We start from the raw sequence: 17,345 nt of genomic DNA, 5'->3' as shown, positions 1-17,345 counted from the left end.
TTTTGTTTTTATATTGGGGTAAGACCCTGCTCTCAGGATCTGTGGAAAGTAAAAATTGTTCATAGCTTTTATGGAATTCATGAAGCAGCTGACCTGCTTTGCCAATCAGTTGTGAAACCTTGGCCAAGTCAATTTATTTCTCTGAGCCTTGGTTTCTTGATCTTAAAATGAGTGTTCTTGCAAATTGGAGTAAGGTCTTTTCTAAAATTCCTGTTGGACTATTTCCCAGTTGTGGGGTATTTTAGTAGGAAAGGAACCTAGAGACCCTTAATGTTCTAGATCAACTTCTGTCTGTAGATTTCAGCTTGCCAGCTGATAGCTGCAGCCCATTGTCCCTCTCTGATGGCTCCTGAGTGCCCATTTGGGAGGTGGGCCTTGGCAGCAGAGCCGACACGGTGCTGGAAAGCCCAGGCGAACCTGCTTTGAAGTGTCTGTGTAATGTCAAGCAGGTGACTTCGCATCTTGAGCTTCAGTTTCCCCATATGTAAAACGGGAATGACATACACAGGTTGTTGTAAGAATTAAATGAAATGTTTGTGATTTCTTTGCACACAAGAGTACTTAGTTAAAATTAGTGAATCCAGTTGCCCACCCTGCCCCACACCTACTTTGTGATCCATGTTGATTCCACATCACAATCAGTTGGAGAGCATTTTAAAAAATCCTGATGCCCTCAAAAATACTATGCTGAGTAAAAGAAGTTAGACACAAAATGCCACATATTGTATGTATCATTCCATTTATATGAAATACCCACAATGGGTAAATCTTTTCTGTGGTGAAAGGGGAATGGGCAGCAATGCTTACTGGGTACTGGGTTTCCTTTTGGGGTGATGAAAAATGTGTTGGAACTGGGTAAAGGTGAAGGTCGCACAACATTGTGAATGTACTAAGTGCAACTGAATCGTTTGCTTTAAAATGGTTAATTTTATGTTATGTGGATTACACCTCAATAAAAAAAGAAACAAGCAAACAAAAAATCCTCATGTCCAGGTGACACTGTGTTTGTCATCTAGTGCTGCCATAACAGAAATACCACAAGTGGATGGCTTTCACAAAAAGAAATTAATTTTCTCATAGTTTTTAGTAGGTCACAAGTCCAAACCCAGGGTGCTGGCTCCAGGGGAAGGCTTTCACTCTCTGTTGGCTCTGGAGGAATGTCCTTGTCCTCAATCTTCCCGTGGTTGAGGAGCTTCTCAGGTGCAGAGACCCCATGTCCAAAGGATGCGCTCTGCTTTCTTGGTGTTACGAGGTCCGCAACTCTGCTTGCTTCCTTTTCCTTTTATCTCTTGAGAGAGAGAAGGTGGTGCAGGCCACACCCCCGGGAAACTCCCTTTACCTTAGATCATCAGGGAGGTGACCTGAGTAAGGGTGGTGTTACAATCCCACCCTAATCCTCTTTAGCATAAAATTACAATCACAAAATGGAAGACAACCCCACAGTCCTGGGAATTATGGCCTAACCAAGTGGATATACACATTTTTGGGAGGATATAATTCAGTCCATGACTGACACCCTAAACCAATTCAGTCAGAATCTCTGGGGGTGTGAGCAGGCATTAGCTTTTTGAAAAACTCCCCAGGTGACTCCAGTAGCCAGGGTTGAGGAGCGGTGATCTAAAGTAGAGTGTCAACAAGCTTTTTCTGTGGAGGACCAGATGATAAGTATTTTTGGCTTTTAGGGCCATATGGTCTCTGTCACAGCTACTCAACTCTGCTGTTGAAGCTTGAAAGCAGCTATAGACAATCTGTAACAAATGTGTGGTTGCATTTCAGTAAAACCTATTTCCAATAATAGGGGGCGAGCTCTAGCTTGCAGACCCCTGATCCAAAGGCTAAGTGAAAGTGGAGTGGCTCTGCCTCAGGCATCCTACTCCAGAGCCCTGAAAGCGAAGGAAAGTGACCGGCCAGGAACTTGGCTTCACTGCCTGTTTTGGTCTTCATATTGGACATGCTTAATCACTTAAGGAAAGAATATACACCCCAGCATTGAAGTTGAAAAGTTAAATGCCAATACTAAAATTTGTGCTTAATTCTAGCTGCAAAAGACAAGGAAAAGAATAAAGAGAAGAAATTCAAAGATTTTGTGAAAGTGAAGCCAAAGAAAAAAAAGAAAAAGAAAAAGAAAGCCAAGCCTGGTAATAATTTTCTCCCTGAGAAGGTGTTTCATTTGGATTTCCTTACCAAGGATGGGGAGGAGCTGCTTTCTCCCAGCCCTGGCCTCAGAGCCCGCACTCCAGCTTGTAGGCTTCTCCTAGCATAAGCCCTGGCAGGAGAGGAGCCCATATACCCTGGGTGTTTCAAGGCCTGGTTGGCATTTGTAAAACCCCTCCCTTGCGTCACCAGTGTGCCCTGTTACAGGGCAGTACACATGAAAGCATCAAAGTGGGAGAGGATATACAGATTAATGACTCTTAAACGTGCATCTCTGAACCCTTTCCAGAAAGGCTTCACTTCTTGAGGGGTGTTTGTATGTGTCTAGCCCCCTACATAAAGACTGAATTTTAAGAAAATTGGTGCCCCAGCCTTGAGAGTCAAAGAAATGCCAACGTTTTGCTCTCAGCATATCTTCTGACAGAAAAAAAGTCTTTCCAGAAGAAGAGGGGAGGGGTAATGGTGAGTAGGATGCATTTGGCTTTGAAGTCCTTTAAGGTAGCTGAGAGTACAAAACCCTGAATCTGGTCTGCAAACCCTCTTGTGCTTGAATTGCCCCCAAGCCTTTGAGCTATTTGAGCAGCAAGGCTGTTGATTGGATGGGATTGTTTCTAGGATGCCCTGATGATGCCTGGGGTTCCTAATTCCTCCCTGATTCCATTCTTCCAGAATGCCCCTGCAGTGAGGAGATCAGTGATACTTCCCAGGAACCTTCTCCACCCAAGGCATTTGCTGTTACCAAGTGTGGGACCTCACACAAGCCTGGGGTCCACATGAGCCCGCAGCTCCATGGCTCAGAAAGTGGAAACCACAAAGGAAAAGTGAAAGTACCTGGTAAGGAGGTTCTCTCTTGGTCTGGCCATTTGTACCAAACTGTAGTCTGAGAAGACTGGATTTATGTTGATACTGTAATCTATTCCCCTGGCTCTCTGCAAAGTATGATCTATTATATTTTTTAAAAGAAGTAGTACATCAGATAAAACAAAGGCTATTAGCTGTGCCTTCCCTGAACTTCCCTGTGGTCTTAGCAGAATGTTGCTTAGCCTCTAAGTCAGTGAACAAACAAATCTATTACCGCTCCCCCCCCGCCCCCCCGCCCCACCATACCTGTCTCATTCCTCCATTCCTTGTCGATGGCCTCTGCATCTAATCTGGTTGTTCAGGGAGAAATCTGAGTCAACCATGAAACTTCCCTTTCTCCAGCAACTTATAAGGTGATTGTGATGATTGTGAGTTAACAGGAGTTAGTAAATTTATGGGAAGTACTTAGAACAGTGTCTGGTACAGAGTAAGTGCTCAGTAAAAGGTAACTGTGATTATCACTAATGAGGCACAATCCCAGTGATTCTGGTTTTGATTATCCCTGCCCCCTCCACCTTCCCCACTGTCTAGAGTTTTAAAGGTGCCTTTGGATACAGGCTGATGATAAGCCAGGTCCTGGCTGGGTGGGGTGAGGAACACGTTCGAGTCATCTGTGTGGGCCTTGGGGAGCTGTAGCTCCTCTGCCAATGAGCCCTGTGACCTTGAGCAGCCCCTTACCTTGGGCTTCTCTTTCAGTAAATGAGAAAAAGGAGGTGAGGTCATTGCCAGGCAACCTACATTGTTTGGGTTGTTATTAGATGACAGGCCCAAGAAACTGATTGGAGTCCCCATTTCCCAGCTCTGTGAAAATTCAGAGAAGTGGGTGTGTAAGGTCATTCTCTATTCTGACAGTCCAGGTGGTTTTTATTTTATAATTGTAATTTAAAACAGTGACTGTTGTTTTCCCTTTCCTCCCAGAGGAGGATAACCTGAGTGAGTCCTCTTCCGAGAGCCTTCTTTGGAGTGATGAGGACTATGTTCAAGATGTTGATGTAACCACCAACCCAGACGAGGAACTTGATGGAGATGACCGTTATGATTTTGAGGTGGTCCGCTGCATCTGCGAGGTCCAGGAGGAAAATGACTTCATGATTCAGGTAGGCAGAGCTGCCAGGAGACAGGCCTAGAGAAGCATCAACTGGTCCTTAGAGGAAATTTTGAGGGACTATCGTATTTTCATGCAAATAATACATATGCTTTCTGTGTAAAAATATAGTATAGTTTGAGGCCACCAAAAATGTCAAGTCAGTAGCCCTTGATAAGCAGTATTGTTGGCAGCAGACTGAACTTTGCTTCCTGGTTCGGCTTCCCCTGAATTCCAGCCTGGTATGAATAGCCTTTTAATAGACTGTGAGGGGAATCGAGGGATCATTGAGTCTGAACCTCTCATATTCTACTTGAGGCAACTGGAACTCATAACTGGGCAGGGCCTTACTTGTGGTCACACAGTGAGGAGTTGAATGGCAAGGACCCAGATCTCTGGAATAGCAGTTTAATCTTCTTCCCATGGATACACACCTTTTCTTTGAGGTAAATTTTCTTACGGCCTAAAGGAAGTTGTTTTCCTGACATTGGTATCTGTCACATCCATCTCTGAACTGTGCCTGTAGGGTAGGCCCCTCCCTACCTGCCTGGGGAGACCATCCTGGCCAGCACCTGCTTTCCTGTGGCCCTTCTTTTTCTAATCGCAGTTGGAGGGAAGGTAGCAGCTGTCTGGCTGACTCTGGGGCTGTCACAGATGCCCTGGGTTCTTGGCAGCTGCCCAGCCTGGGTTAGTTGAGGAAACTTGATTTTTTAAATTAAGCTATGGTTATATTGGTTAGGAATTTTTAGGAGGTTAGTACAAATACTGTTGAGAAAATAGACTGGGTCCTGGAACCCCGGGGCCAGGGTACAGCCAGGCTCAAGAGCCTAGGATTTCGTCATGAAGGGCTTGGTCTACCTTTTTTCTTGCATCTCCCTGCAGTCCACTTGGTACTTTTTCTTTTTGCTACAAGCCTGGTTTCTTGGAAGATGCAAAATGGTTATCCATGCCCCTGCTCCCCTTAAATTTATGCCTTTGTATTGAAGAGACTAATAACAACAACAGAAAAAACTAAACCTGTTGCCATGGAGTCGATTCTGACTCATGTAACCCCACGTGTTACAGAGTAGAACTGCACCATAGGGCTTTCTTGGCTGTGATATTTACTGAAACAGCTTGCCAGTCCTTTGCTCCTCAGAACTGCTGGGTAGGTTTGAACCACCAACTTCTAGTTTAGCCGTCGATCAGAAACTGTGACTCCCCAGGCTGAAACTGGAATCTCAGTCCTGACTCTAAGTTTCTGGCAAAGGAATTCCCAACCTGGTTGGGGTCAAATGTTAGCCTTTGGATCTGTCACCTGTGTGTAGAGGGGGATGTAAGGTTCAATATTGGTCAAATGGCCACCTTTGGTCTACTCATCCAGTCTAGTAGAGGTTGGGGGTATGGGTGGGGTCACATGGAACAAAATGGCTGCCTGGGGCCTACCTCTGTTATCATGTGGTTGGAGAGTAGGTGTTGTCCACAGAAAAGGGTGTGGGTTGCCCAGCACCCAGTAAAAGAGTCCACTTAGTCTGTTGAGATTATGAGAAAAAGGCCAAACCTCCTTGGCCTGGTTTCCGTGTTAAAATTTTTTTTGCTTGCTGTTATCATGCTGTAGGTCAGCATGGCATCAATTTTGAAATTCTGTTTTGGACCTTGACTTAATATACAGCTAGATTTATGCCTCTTACCTTTGATTTGTCTTCTTTATTGCTCAACAATCTCTTTTCCTTTGATTTTTTGAAACATCGAGGCTTTGCCATAGTTCTGGAAACTTTCCAAAGGACCAGAGAGTGAGTGGGCCCACTTGCTTTCGCCGTTTATTTTCCCATTGCTCTTTTTTTTAAAATATAAATTCTTATTTCAAAATAATTATAGATTTACAGGAGGTTGAAAGAAATGTACAGTGAGGTCTTGTGAATTCCCTCCCCTACCGCCTCTCATGCCAGCATCCCGCACAACCACAGTACAGTATCGAAACCAAGAATTGACATTGGCACAATCCATAGGGTTTATTCAGATTTTACCAGTTGTACATGTACTCATTCCTGTAGGTGTGTATGTGTGTTTGTGTATAGCTCTGTGCATTTTTATCACATGGGTGGTCTTGCATAGCAACCACCACGATCAAGATAGTCAGCTGTACCATCACCACAAGACTCCCATGTATTATTATTGCTTTATAACCACGCTCTTCCCCTCCCTGTCAGCCCTAACCGGTGGCAACCACGTATCTGTTCTACGCCTCTGTAATTATTTCATAATTGTTATGCAAATGGAATTGTGCAGTGTATATCTTATTGAGAGTGGCTTTTTTCATTCAGTGTAATTTCCTTGGGGTTCATCCAAGTTGTTGCATGTCTTAATAGTTCGTCCCTTTTTATTGCTGAGTAGTATTCTGTGGTATGGATGTGCCACAGTAATGCTTTTTATTATTGGTAGTGACTGTGTACAGCTGAGTAGTGATTTAAAGTTTCTGGAGTATTTTCACAAATTCCATTTCACCCTAAATAAGGCTGTCTCAAGCCATTTATTTTTCCCAATTTATAGGTGAGAAAACAAAATTATAGATATTAATGATTTGTCCATGATTGTAGAACCATTAAATAGGTTATCAAGTTGTGATTTGAACCTCAAACTCCCAGTCAGGTGTTCTTTCTCCTATGCTGCCTTAGTTCAGCAGGTCCATATTTATAATTAAGTAAAACAAAATTTGGTTTTGAAACATAATAGCATTGTCTAGGCTGGTTGACCAGCCCGACCACCACTGCCAGCATGCACACATGGCATACACACCTTAGGCCGAAGGAGTTTCTTTTCTCTTTGAATAGTGTCCATAGTAGCGTCTGGGAATTCAAGGTTACATGAGTGGTCTAAAACAGCACTCATGACCTTTAGTATACCTTAGGTCGGTGGTTTTCTAACTTTTTTTCAGCATTAGAACCCATTTTTCTAATGGAATCTTTCATAAAACCCCCAAATGTGTAACAGGTAAAAGCAGTAGTTTTGAAAGTTCAAAATATACGATCCTCATTTTTAAGGTCAGAAATGTGAATGACGGGAGTGTTCCTGTGAAGTCTGACATCAAGTCAGGTTGTGAGTGACAGTTGCTGACTTTGAGCACTTCGGAGGCTTATTCGCTTTTCTCTCTTTGATTACACAACAGTGAGACAAGCTTGATGCATGTGGTCATTGCAGGGGTGACTTTTTCCAAACCTCTGTGCTATGTAGTCATTTTGATTAATCAGAGATGAGAGGAAGAGCTTTGATCTGAGGACAGTATAGTATTGAGCCTAAGCTAGCAGTACCAGATTGTGTGTAGTGGTGGGCGCCATTGTCTTAGTATTTGGGATGACACACATTTGAATGCGTATGTTTTAAATAATCGCATTAAAAATACACACATACACACACACATGCATTTGCAGAACCTGTGAAACTGTAGAATACAACTTGAAAACTATGATATTACATAGAGGAGCCCTGGTGGTGCAGTGGCTAAGCACTTGGCTGCTAACCAGAAGAGTGACAGTTGGAACCCATCAACAGCTCTGTGGGAGAAAGGCCTGGTGATCTTCTTCCATGAAGATTATAGCCAAGAAAACCCCATGGGGCAGTTTAACTCTGTCACATGGGGCCGCTGTGTGTTGGAATCAATTTGACAGCACCCAGTGACAACAACATGTAACCTAAAGACTGTTACAATTTTTTTTAGTAGAATTTTTTTCTTAAGCATGGTTTTTAAATCAATTTTGAAGATCATTAGTGTTCACCCTGTCTCTGTGGGCATATGGTCAGTTCAGGGCCTTGGTAGCCTGATTGGATTTGGCTGTCATTTATCCATAGAAATCTTCAGTGGATGTGTAATGAAGGCCCTTCCCTGCAAGGCTGTTTTCCCTTAGTAGTGTAAGAGACTCTGTTGTGGTCCATGGTGGTACTTTCTCCACAGACTTTTCTATAAGTAGCAAGGACCATGGGGTGTTTTGGGGGGTAGAGCTTGGCTTGATGTACCATATGTGCTACGTGAAAAAACTTAAGTTTGAGGCTGTTGGGGCCACAGCAGCTGTTATGCGGCAAAGTCAGGAGCTGACTTCCAGTCTTTTGCTTCCCAGGCTGCACGTCGTCTTCCCGAAGCTCAGCTCAGTACTTGTGGCTTCCTGTCTGGCTTTGCAGTAATGAGCTCACTTTGGAGTACCTTGTTTTTTGTTCTCGAAGCCTTCTCTGCTTGTTAGTTTGGAACAAATGTGTCCAGCTGGCTCTGTGTTGTGGAAGGAGAGTTTCTGACTGCCTGAATCATGATGAGCACTGCACCTCTTCCATTCAGTAACTTTAGCAAAAGTCGAAAGTTTAGAGGGTGCTAGCTGGAACAAATATGGTTTAAACTTTTACATTTATTCATTCTCTAGTTAAAAAAAAACCAAATAATTTTTTCTTAAAATAAGTTTTTAACTTAAATTGATATTCTGTACAACCCAAGAATACCTCTAGGGTTTGTTTTCTAGAAGATACGTGTACTGCCTTTAGAGAAATAATTTTCTTTAATAATTTTGGTATCAACATTACTCAAGTATATTATTTATTTACTAGTGCTAATTTAAAATCACTGGGAGATTAAATCCTACTTAATAGTCATGGATATTTGAGCAATCTGGGTATCACATGAAAGATGAATATCAGGAAAACCATTAAAAACCATTAGATAATTAAATTATTTTAATTGCCCTAGGATAGGGTTTGGCTGCTCTTTCTTCTTAAGGGGCCAGATGTTCTCTGTTGCAGCTTTTCAACTCTGCTGCAGTAGTGGGAATGCAGCCATAGACAATACATGAATGAATGAGCATGGCTGCGTTCACATAAGGCCCTGGTTACAAAAACAGCCTTTGAGTTGGTTTGGCCTGTGGGCTGTTGATTTGCTCTCCTAGAGCTGGCGCTAGAGCAACAAACATACATTAGAAACCCAACATTCCCTCGTAAAAATTGTCTAGCAGTTTTAACAAGAAGCCCGTTGAAAATTTTTTGTTTTTAAATTTATATTGTGTATATTTGTTGGTGTGTGTCGGAACTGACTCTATGGCACCTAACAACAACAACAGCAATGCATTTTCAGGGTTCACTATCCAAAAGGTCCACAAAGGTATACAGGAAAAAGTTTTATCTCCTCTCGTTATTACTTATTTGGCATCCTTCCAGAAACAGTCTATGGCCAAACAAGCAATAACAAATATATTCTCCCCATCGTTATTTTATTTTATTTGAAGTTTTTTTTTTTTAATTTTTATTGTGCTTTAAATGGAAGTTTACAAATCAAATCAGCCTCTCATACAAAAATTTATATACACCTTGCTATATACTCCTAGTTGCTCTCCCCCTACTAAGACAGCACACTCCTTCTCTCCACCCTCTATTTTCGTGTCCATTCGGCCAGCTTCTGGCCCCCTCTGCCCTCTCCTCTCCCCTCTGGACAGGAGCTGCCCACATAGTCTCATGTGTCTACTTGGTCCAAGAACCTCACTATTCACCAGTACCATTTTCTATCCTGTAGTCCAGTCCAATCCCTGTCTGAAGAGTTGGCTTTGGGAATTGTTCCTGTCTTGGGCTAACAGAAGTTCTGGGGACCGTGACCTCTGGGTCCTTCTAGTCTCAGTCAGACCATTAAGTCTGGTCTTTTTACAAGAATTTGAGGTCTGCATCCCACTGCTCCCCTGTTCCCGTCAGGCTCCTTGTTTGTATTCCCTGTCAGGGCAGTCATCAATTGTAGCCAGGCACCGTCTAGTTCTTCTGGTCTCAGGCTGATGTAGTCACTGATTTATGTGGCCCTTTCTGTCTCTTGGGCTCATAATTACCTTATGTCTTTGGTGTTCTTCATTCTCATTTGCTCTAGGTGGGTTGAGACCAATTGATGCATCTTAGATGGCCGCTTGCTAGTGTTTAAGATCCCAGACGCCACTCTCCAAAGTACGATGCAGAATGTTTTCTTTTTTTTAATAATTTTTATTGAGCTTTAAGTGAACGTTTACAAATCAAGTCAGTCTCTCACATATAAGCTTATATACACCTTACTCCATACTCCTACTTACTCTCCCCCTAATGAGTCAGCCCTTCCAGTCTATCCTTTCGTGACTATTTTGCCAGTTCCTAACCCTCTTTACCCTCCTATCTCCCCTCCAGACAGGAGATGCCAACAGAGTCTCAAGTGTCCACCTGATACAAGTAGCTCACTCTTCATCAGTATCTCTCTCCAACCCATTGTCCAGTCCCTTCCATGTCTGATGAGTTGTCTTCGGGAATGGCTCCTGTTCTGGGCCAACAGAAGGTTTGGGGACCATGACTGCCGGGATTCCTCTAGTCTCGGTCAGACCATTAAGTCTGGTCTTTTTATGAGGATTTGGGGTCTGCATCCCCCTGATCTCCTGCTCCCTCAGGGGTTCTCTGTTGTGCTCCCTGTCAGGGCAGTCATCGGTTGTGGCCAGGCACCATCTAGTTCTTCTGGTCTTAGGATGATGTAAGACTCTGGTTCGTGTGGCCCTTTCTGTCTCTTGGGCTCATGGTTGTCGTATGACCTTTGTGTTCTTCATTCTCCTTTGATCCAGGTGGGTTGAGACCCATTGATGCATCTAGATGGCCGCTTGTTAGCATTTAAGACTCCAGAAGCCACATTTCAAAGTGGGATGCAGAATGTTTTCAAAATAGTATTATTTTGCCAATTGACTTAGAAGTTCCCTGAAGCCATAGTCCCCAAACCCCCGCCCTTGCTCCACTGACATTTGAAGCATTCAGTTTATCCAGGAAACTTTTTGCTTTTGGTCCAGTCCATTTGAGCTGACCTTCCATGTATTGAGTATTGTCCTTCCCTTCACCTAAAATAGTTATTATCTACTAACTAATCAGTAAATAACCCTCTCCCACCCTCCCTCCCGCCCCGCCTCGTAACCACAAAAGTATGTGTTCTTCTCAGTTTATACTATTTCTCAAGATCTTATAATAGTGGTCTTATACAATATTTGTCCTTTTGCCTCTGACAAATTTCACTCAGCATAGTGCCTTCCAGGTTCCTCCATGTTACGAAATGTTTCACAGATTCGTCACTGTTCTTTATCGATACGTAGTATTCCATTGTGTGACTATACCACAGTTTATTTAACCATTCATCCGTTGATGGACACCTTGGTTGCTTCCAGCTTTTTTATTGTAAACAGAGCTCCAATAAACATGGGTGTGCATATATCTGTGTGAAGGCTCTTATTTCTCTAGGGTATATTCCAAGGAGTGGGATTTCTGGGTTGTACGGTAGTTCTATTTGCAGAATGTTTTCTTAATAGATTTTATTATGCCAGTTGACTTAAACGTCCCCTGAAACCATGGTCCCCAAAGCCCCACCCCTGCTATGCTGGCCCTGTAAGCATTCAGTTTGTTCCGGAAACTTCTTTGCTTTTGATCTGTTGTTATTTTCTTAAATACAATGTTAGCATTTTTTATGTTAACCTCTTCCTTTATTTAACTGTATATAAATTGAAGCCCATTCCATTTACAACCATGGAAAAGCTTCCCCATCCTTTTTTATGGCTGCAGAATAGACAAATTATTTAACTTTTCTCTTGCCCAGTGGACATTTAGATTGTTTCTAATCTTAGTGATGCAGTGAATAACTTTTCATATAAATTATTTTGTATTTGTCTAAATGTACCTGTGGAATCAAATTTTGGCAGTGGAATTCCAGGGCTAAAGGGTATGTGCATTTAAAATTTTGACAGATACTGCTGTCTCCCTCCGTAGAGGATGTACCAAAGAACAATCAAATCAGCAATATTAAGGGCCTGTTCCCCACACCCTTTTTAATACAGAGTATTTCAAACTTTTTCATCTTTGCTGTTCAGATAAGTGAAAAAATAGTCTTATTAATATGGCCATTTTGTAATTTATTTTTTAATAACCTTTAAAAGTTTTTCATCATAATTGCAGCCTTTGGAAAATGCAGGGTATCACACAGAAGAAAACAAGAATTATCCAAATTATTTTTACCCAGAAATAACCACTGTTCGTATTTTGGAATACACACAAATTAAAATTATTCACTATAAACAGTTTTTCAATTAGAATTACACTTTTAGGATAAAAGTAACATATTATAAAAACTTCAGGTAACACATAAAAGTATTAGGAAGAAATTGAAATTGAACTATAATCTCAAAAGCTGGAGATACTAATAATGTGTACATATTATTAGTCTGGTTTTCTTTCACGTTAATTTACATTAATTCAAGTTGTTGTTAAAGTGCCATCGAGATGGTTCCGACTCATAGTAACCCTACATACAACAGAACAAAACGCTGCCTGGTCCTGCGCCATCCTCACAATCGTTGCTATGTTTGAGCCCATTGTTGCAGCCACTCTGTCAGTCCATCTTGTTGAGGGTCTTCCTCTTTTTCGCTGACCCCTCTACCTTACCGGGCATGATGTTCTTCTCCAAGGACTGGTCTCTCCTGATAACGTGTCCAAAGTGCCCAAGAGGAAGTCTCACCATCCTCGCTTCTAAGGATTATTCTGGCTGGACTTCTTCCAAGACAGATTTGTTTGTTCTTCTGGCCATCCGTGGTGTATTCAATATTCTTTGCTAACACCTTAATTCAAAGGCATGAGTTCTTCTTCAGTCTTTTTTATTCATTGTCCAGCTTTCACATGCGTATGCAGTGATTGAAAATACCATGGGTCACGCGCACGTTAGTCCTCAAGGTGACACCTTTGCTTTTTAACAGTTAAAGAGGTCTTTTGTAGATTTGTCCAAGGCAGTATGTTAATTTCTTTTAATTTTTCTTTTTTAATTGTACTTCAGATGAAGTTTTACAGAGCAAGCTAGTTTCTCATTAAACAATTAATGCACGTATTGTTTTGTGACATTGGTTGTTTAATTTCTTGACTGCTGCTTCCATGGGCACTGATTGTGGATCCAGGTAAAATGAAATTCTTGACAACTTCAGTATTTTCTCTGTTTATTTTACTTGGGTAATTCAAGTTATGTTAATATGTTCTTTTTATGGTTGATTTGAACATTTTATGTTTTTATTTTTTCTTTGACCTGTCCATAACCTTTTTTGTTGTGTCTGTCTTTTTCCTACTAGTTTGCGTAGGCTTTGTATAAAGTAGGGAAATTAGCCTTTTGGCTGTGCTAAGAGTTACGAATATTTCAACGCAGTTTGCCATCTGCCTCTTGATTTGTTTATAGTAATTCTTGTCTTTTGAATTTTTTTGTTTTTGTGAGATCAAATGTATCAAACTTTTCTTTAAGGGCTTCTGAGATTTGAATCACGGTCGCTTCCTCACTGAAAGTTTATCGAAGAATTCTATCATGGTTTCTTCTAGTACTTTTGAGGCTTCATTTAGTTTTTTAAACAACATAAATATTTGATCCACCTGGAATTTATCCTGGCATAAGGAGAGAGCTTATAGCTGCCCTTTCACTGATTTGAAATGCCACTATTTTTTGCTTTATTTCTGCATGTATTTGCATCTCTTTCTGGATTCTCTCTTCTTTTCCATTGGTCTATCGGTCTATGTATTTGCTTGTGTAATTCTATTTTAATTATTGTACCGTGATAATATATTTTAAATGTTTAATAGGGTTAATACTCCCTTATTGCTTTTTCTTTTTTCACATATTTCCTGGATATTAATTTTAGAATGAGCTTATATAATTTCAAAGCTATTATTTATTGACATTACATTATTTTTGTAGATTAATCCAGGATATTGACATCCTTAGGGTATTGACTCTTGCTGCCTAGGAAGAGGATACACCTTACCATTAACTTAAGTTTTTTTGTTCCTCAAGTAGTCTTTTGAAGTTTTCTTTATAAATACCTTGCATATTTGTTAGGTCAATTCTTAGCTATTTTGTTTGTTTTGTTGTAATTCACATCCATTTTTAAATTTAAACTTTAAAAATGAATAATGTATTTTAGCTTCCATGAAAGAGTTAACATTTGGAATTTTGCAGCTTAGTTGCATTTGATTCATTTTGGTGAATATTAGTACTCAAGAAACTTACAATCACTAGTGAGACAGGCTTTCATTCTTTTTTTTTTTAAGACTTTTTTGTTTTGTGCTACCAACTTTTCCTTTCTGTGCCTCAGTTTCCTCATCTGTAACATGAAGAATCTGGATCAGATCTTATTTGAAGTCTCCTAGTTCTGCGTCTCTTGATTCTGATGTCGTTAGCTTCCTGGAGAGCTTGTACCCTTGCATGGAAGCCCTCTTTGTGCAGGACCTTTCTGACTCCAAGTGGGCGAGGACCGCGTGAGCCTTGGATTCACAGTCCCTTGTGACCAGGCTGGTGGCCCATCCTCAAGACCATGTCAGGAAGCTCACTGTCCACCTTGCATGACTAATCTGTATGGAGGGGTAAAGGTCCAGGGAGTCTGCCTTTCTTCTTCATTTCCTCCTCTGGATTCTTAACCATCAGGCTTACTATCCTCAGGTTATCCACATGCCTCCCAGCATACTGCCCTCATTGTCAACTCCTTCCTCCCCCACACTCCTAGGCAGTGGAACCTAGGAGTTAAAAGAACTAGCTTTGGAATTAGGCTTATGTTCTGATCCACCTTTTTCTCTCATCAGCTGTGTGACTTTTGGTAAGGTTTAGAGAGAGTAAATGGAAAGTGCTAGCACATGGTTACTCTAGGAAGCATCAAATAAATTGACTTGCTTAGTAGTAGCAATAGGTGCTTAATGCATATAAGCTGCATGCTGGCTGTGTACTAGGAGCTTCCACAGGTGATCCACTGAATCCTCACAAGCAGCCCCTCGGGGTAGGGAGGAGTAGTATCTTTGTTGCAAATAAGGCAAATGAAACCTAGGGAGAAGTGACCTGTTGAAAGTGACAAAGCTAATGAATATCCAACCCAGAACTCAAAGTTAAGTTTGGCAGCTCCAAGTTAGCCTTGGTCTAAGGACTTGAACAACTTATCCTCTGTTCTAATAAAGTGATCACAGAAGTGAAATAAAGTCTCTAGAAATTATTCTGGATTAACACTGTTTAATGAAATTAAATGTTCTTTATCCTCTCTGACCACTATAGTAACCCTTAACCTCATGTGGCTGTTGAACACTTGAAATGTGACTCCTGAGGCTGAACTAACTTTTTGTTTCATTTGTTAATTTAAATACCCACGTGAGGCTAGTGACTACCGTATTGGACAGTGCAGTTCTAGATGAATGGTTGCAGCTCAGTTCCTATGTAAGCCAGTAGGGAGTGCTCCTCCCTCCCCTCTCCTGCTACACTGGCCCGCCTGCAGGTGGGACTTGCTTTTGGATGGAGGATACCCTCTGAGTTTAATTTTTGTTGCTTCTTTAATTCTAACAGTGTGAAGAGTGCCAATGCTGGCAGCATGGGGTCTGCATGGGATTACTGGAAGAAAATGTGCCTGAGAAATACACCTGTTATGTTTGCCAAGACCCTCCAGGTAGAGTTTTCTGGAGTCAGGGATATTAACAGTATGTAGCTTTTTCTTTAGCACAGCTGGCCATGAAACTTCCTAAGTGTCTGTGGTCTTGAGACTTCTTCAGCATCGATTGGACTCCTCCTCCTCGTCTTTGTTGCTAGTCTACCTGGTGGCTAGCTAACTTGAACTTAGATTAAGAGGTTCACCTAGTGGAAGGCCTGGCTTTGAGCTAGAACTTTCCCTTTTCTTGAGAGCTCATGAGGATGGGCATGTGGGCCCTGTCCTTGGCTTTTTGGGTCTGTCGGAGGATTGGAAACCTGCCTTTGCTCCCTGTGGTGGCATCTGCTACCTGAAAGGGAAATATGCTCCTGAGGGAAAGAGGAAAGATGTAGTTGCATTGAGCCTGTCACCAGAGAGGACAGAGCAGGGAATAATTCCTTAGGTTAGTGTCATTGTTCAATGCCCACATGGGTGGCCTGTGGCACATGGGTGCCCTTTTCCAGAAGTCTCAGAGGTAAACTATAAATCTGTGGGTTCTTGTCTCACTGTAGTGGGATGGTAACATCTTCCCCCTTTACCACTTTTTAAGGTCTTCCTGTCGGCTCCAGTCCCACAGTTCCCTTACAGCCTGACAATGTTTTAGGACCTCTGCTTCTGTTATTCTTTTTGGTCCCATGAGGTGGGCCTGGTAGGAGCTCCTACTTCCATTTCCTTTATGAAGAAGAGATTGATGCTCAGAGGATGCATATGACTTGCCTAATCTCTTAAAAGAAATTGGAATTAGAACTGATTTGTGGGGCCAGATCTCTTGATTTTGCTGGTTATATAGGGAATCACAGTTTATTTTGCGGCAGGCAGTTGCCCTCTGACCCTGATGACCTTCACTGTGACATTGTGTCTTCTCATACTGGAGAGCCATCTGCCTCTGTTTGTCCTTTATCCCAAGGAAAGAACATGGTGAGAAGATTAGTCTGTGAGTCGTAGAATGTTATTGATGGGCAGTACCTCAGAGACTACCAGACAGGCGAGCAAACACAGGCCCAGACTGGACACAACTGGCCTGAGATCACATAGCCAGTTAGCACTAGACCCTAAATAAGAATGTGGATGTCTGACCTTTGCCTTGAAAAACAGGCTGTGCTGCTCTGAATGCTGCTACTCACCCCCTGCCTGAGCAGTTGCCTGTGAGATTCTCCACGTAACCCGGAGGGCTCCTTGGGGCCGCTGTTAAATCTCTTGTCTACCTTAGTGTCTCTCCTTCTTTACCTCCACTTTCCCTCTGTAGAAATTACACACCCTGTCTTCATCAAGTCCCTGTGCATGTTCTGAATTTTACAACTTCAGTCACCAAGACTGTGAATAGACTCCTTGAACTGAGCACCGAATGTCTGTCACAGGGTCTACATTTATAAATTGTATTGGACTTTGTGGTGTTGGGCCAAAAGTTTAACCTAACAGATTTGTTCTTGAAAGGTTATTTAAGGATGTTTTTAATAGAATTGAGCTGCGCCTTACCGCATATGTTAGTAAAGCCAGAAAGAATCCAAGGACCTTGATGGGGATTACCTGGGTTATTTCAGGTTTTTTATAGATGTATAGTTATCGAAGGTTAACAACTGCCTCATCGAAAGCTATTCCCTGGGCTTCCAGAGCAGGAAACACTGTTGATTCACACGTAGTTGTGTTTTCAGTCCTGCCTAAGGAGACCTGTAATAAACAAGACCATTGAAGCCATGTAGTTTGTCATTGTAACAGATATCAAACAGAGGTTCATAGAAGGGAAGGGGCTTGACTATATTTTATTAGGTGGTATTATAGTTTAGGAGAGGGGA

General features: G+C 41.9%; 1 protein-coding gene across 6 annotated transcripts in view; it reads left to right on the top strand.

Moving 5' to 3' along the window:
* Window positions 1-17,345, top strand: part of PHF20 (PHD finger protein 20) — a 147,156-nt gene that overhangs the window by 115,903 nt on the left and 13,908 nt on the right. For all 6 annotated transcript variants that reach the window (XM_049868735.1, XM_049868734.1, XM_049868729.1 and 3 more), the window contains 4 exons: window positions 2,040-2,138; window positions 2,824-2,988; window positions 3,934-4,112; window positions 15,435-15,534. In XM_049868735.1, coding sequence (XP_049724692.1) covers window positions 2,040-2,138; window positions 2,824-2,988; window positions 3,934-4,112; window positions 15,435-15,534 — 543 coding nt within the window. The remainder of the gene's footprint in view (window positions 1-2,039; window positions 2,139-2,823; window positions 2,989-3,933; window positions 4,113-15,434; window positions 15,535-17,345) is intronic.

The sequence above is a fragment of the Elephas maximus genome, chromosome 25 (assembly GCF_024166365.1).
Source record: "Elephas maximus indicus isolate mEleMax1 chromosome 25, mEleMax1 primary haplotype, whole genome shotgun sequence".
Taxonomy (NCBI): Eukaryota; Metazoa; Chordata; class Mammalia; order Proboscidea; family Elephantidae; genus Elephas; species Elephas maximus.
Note: the sequence above shows the minus strand (reverse complement) of the source record. Positions and strands in the feature narration are given on the sequence as shown.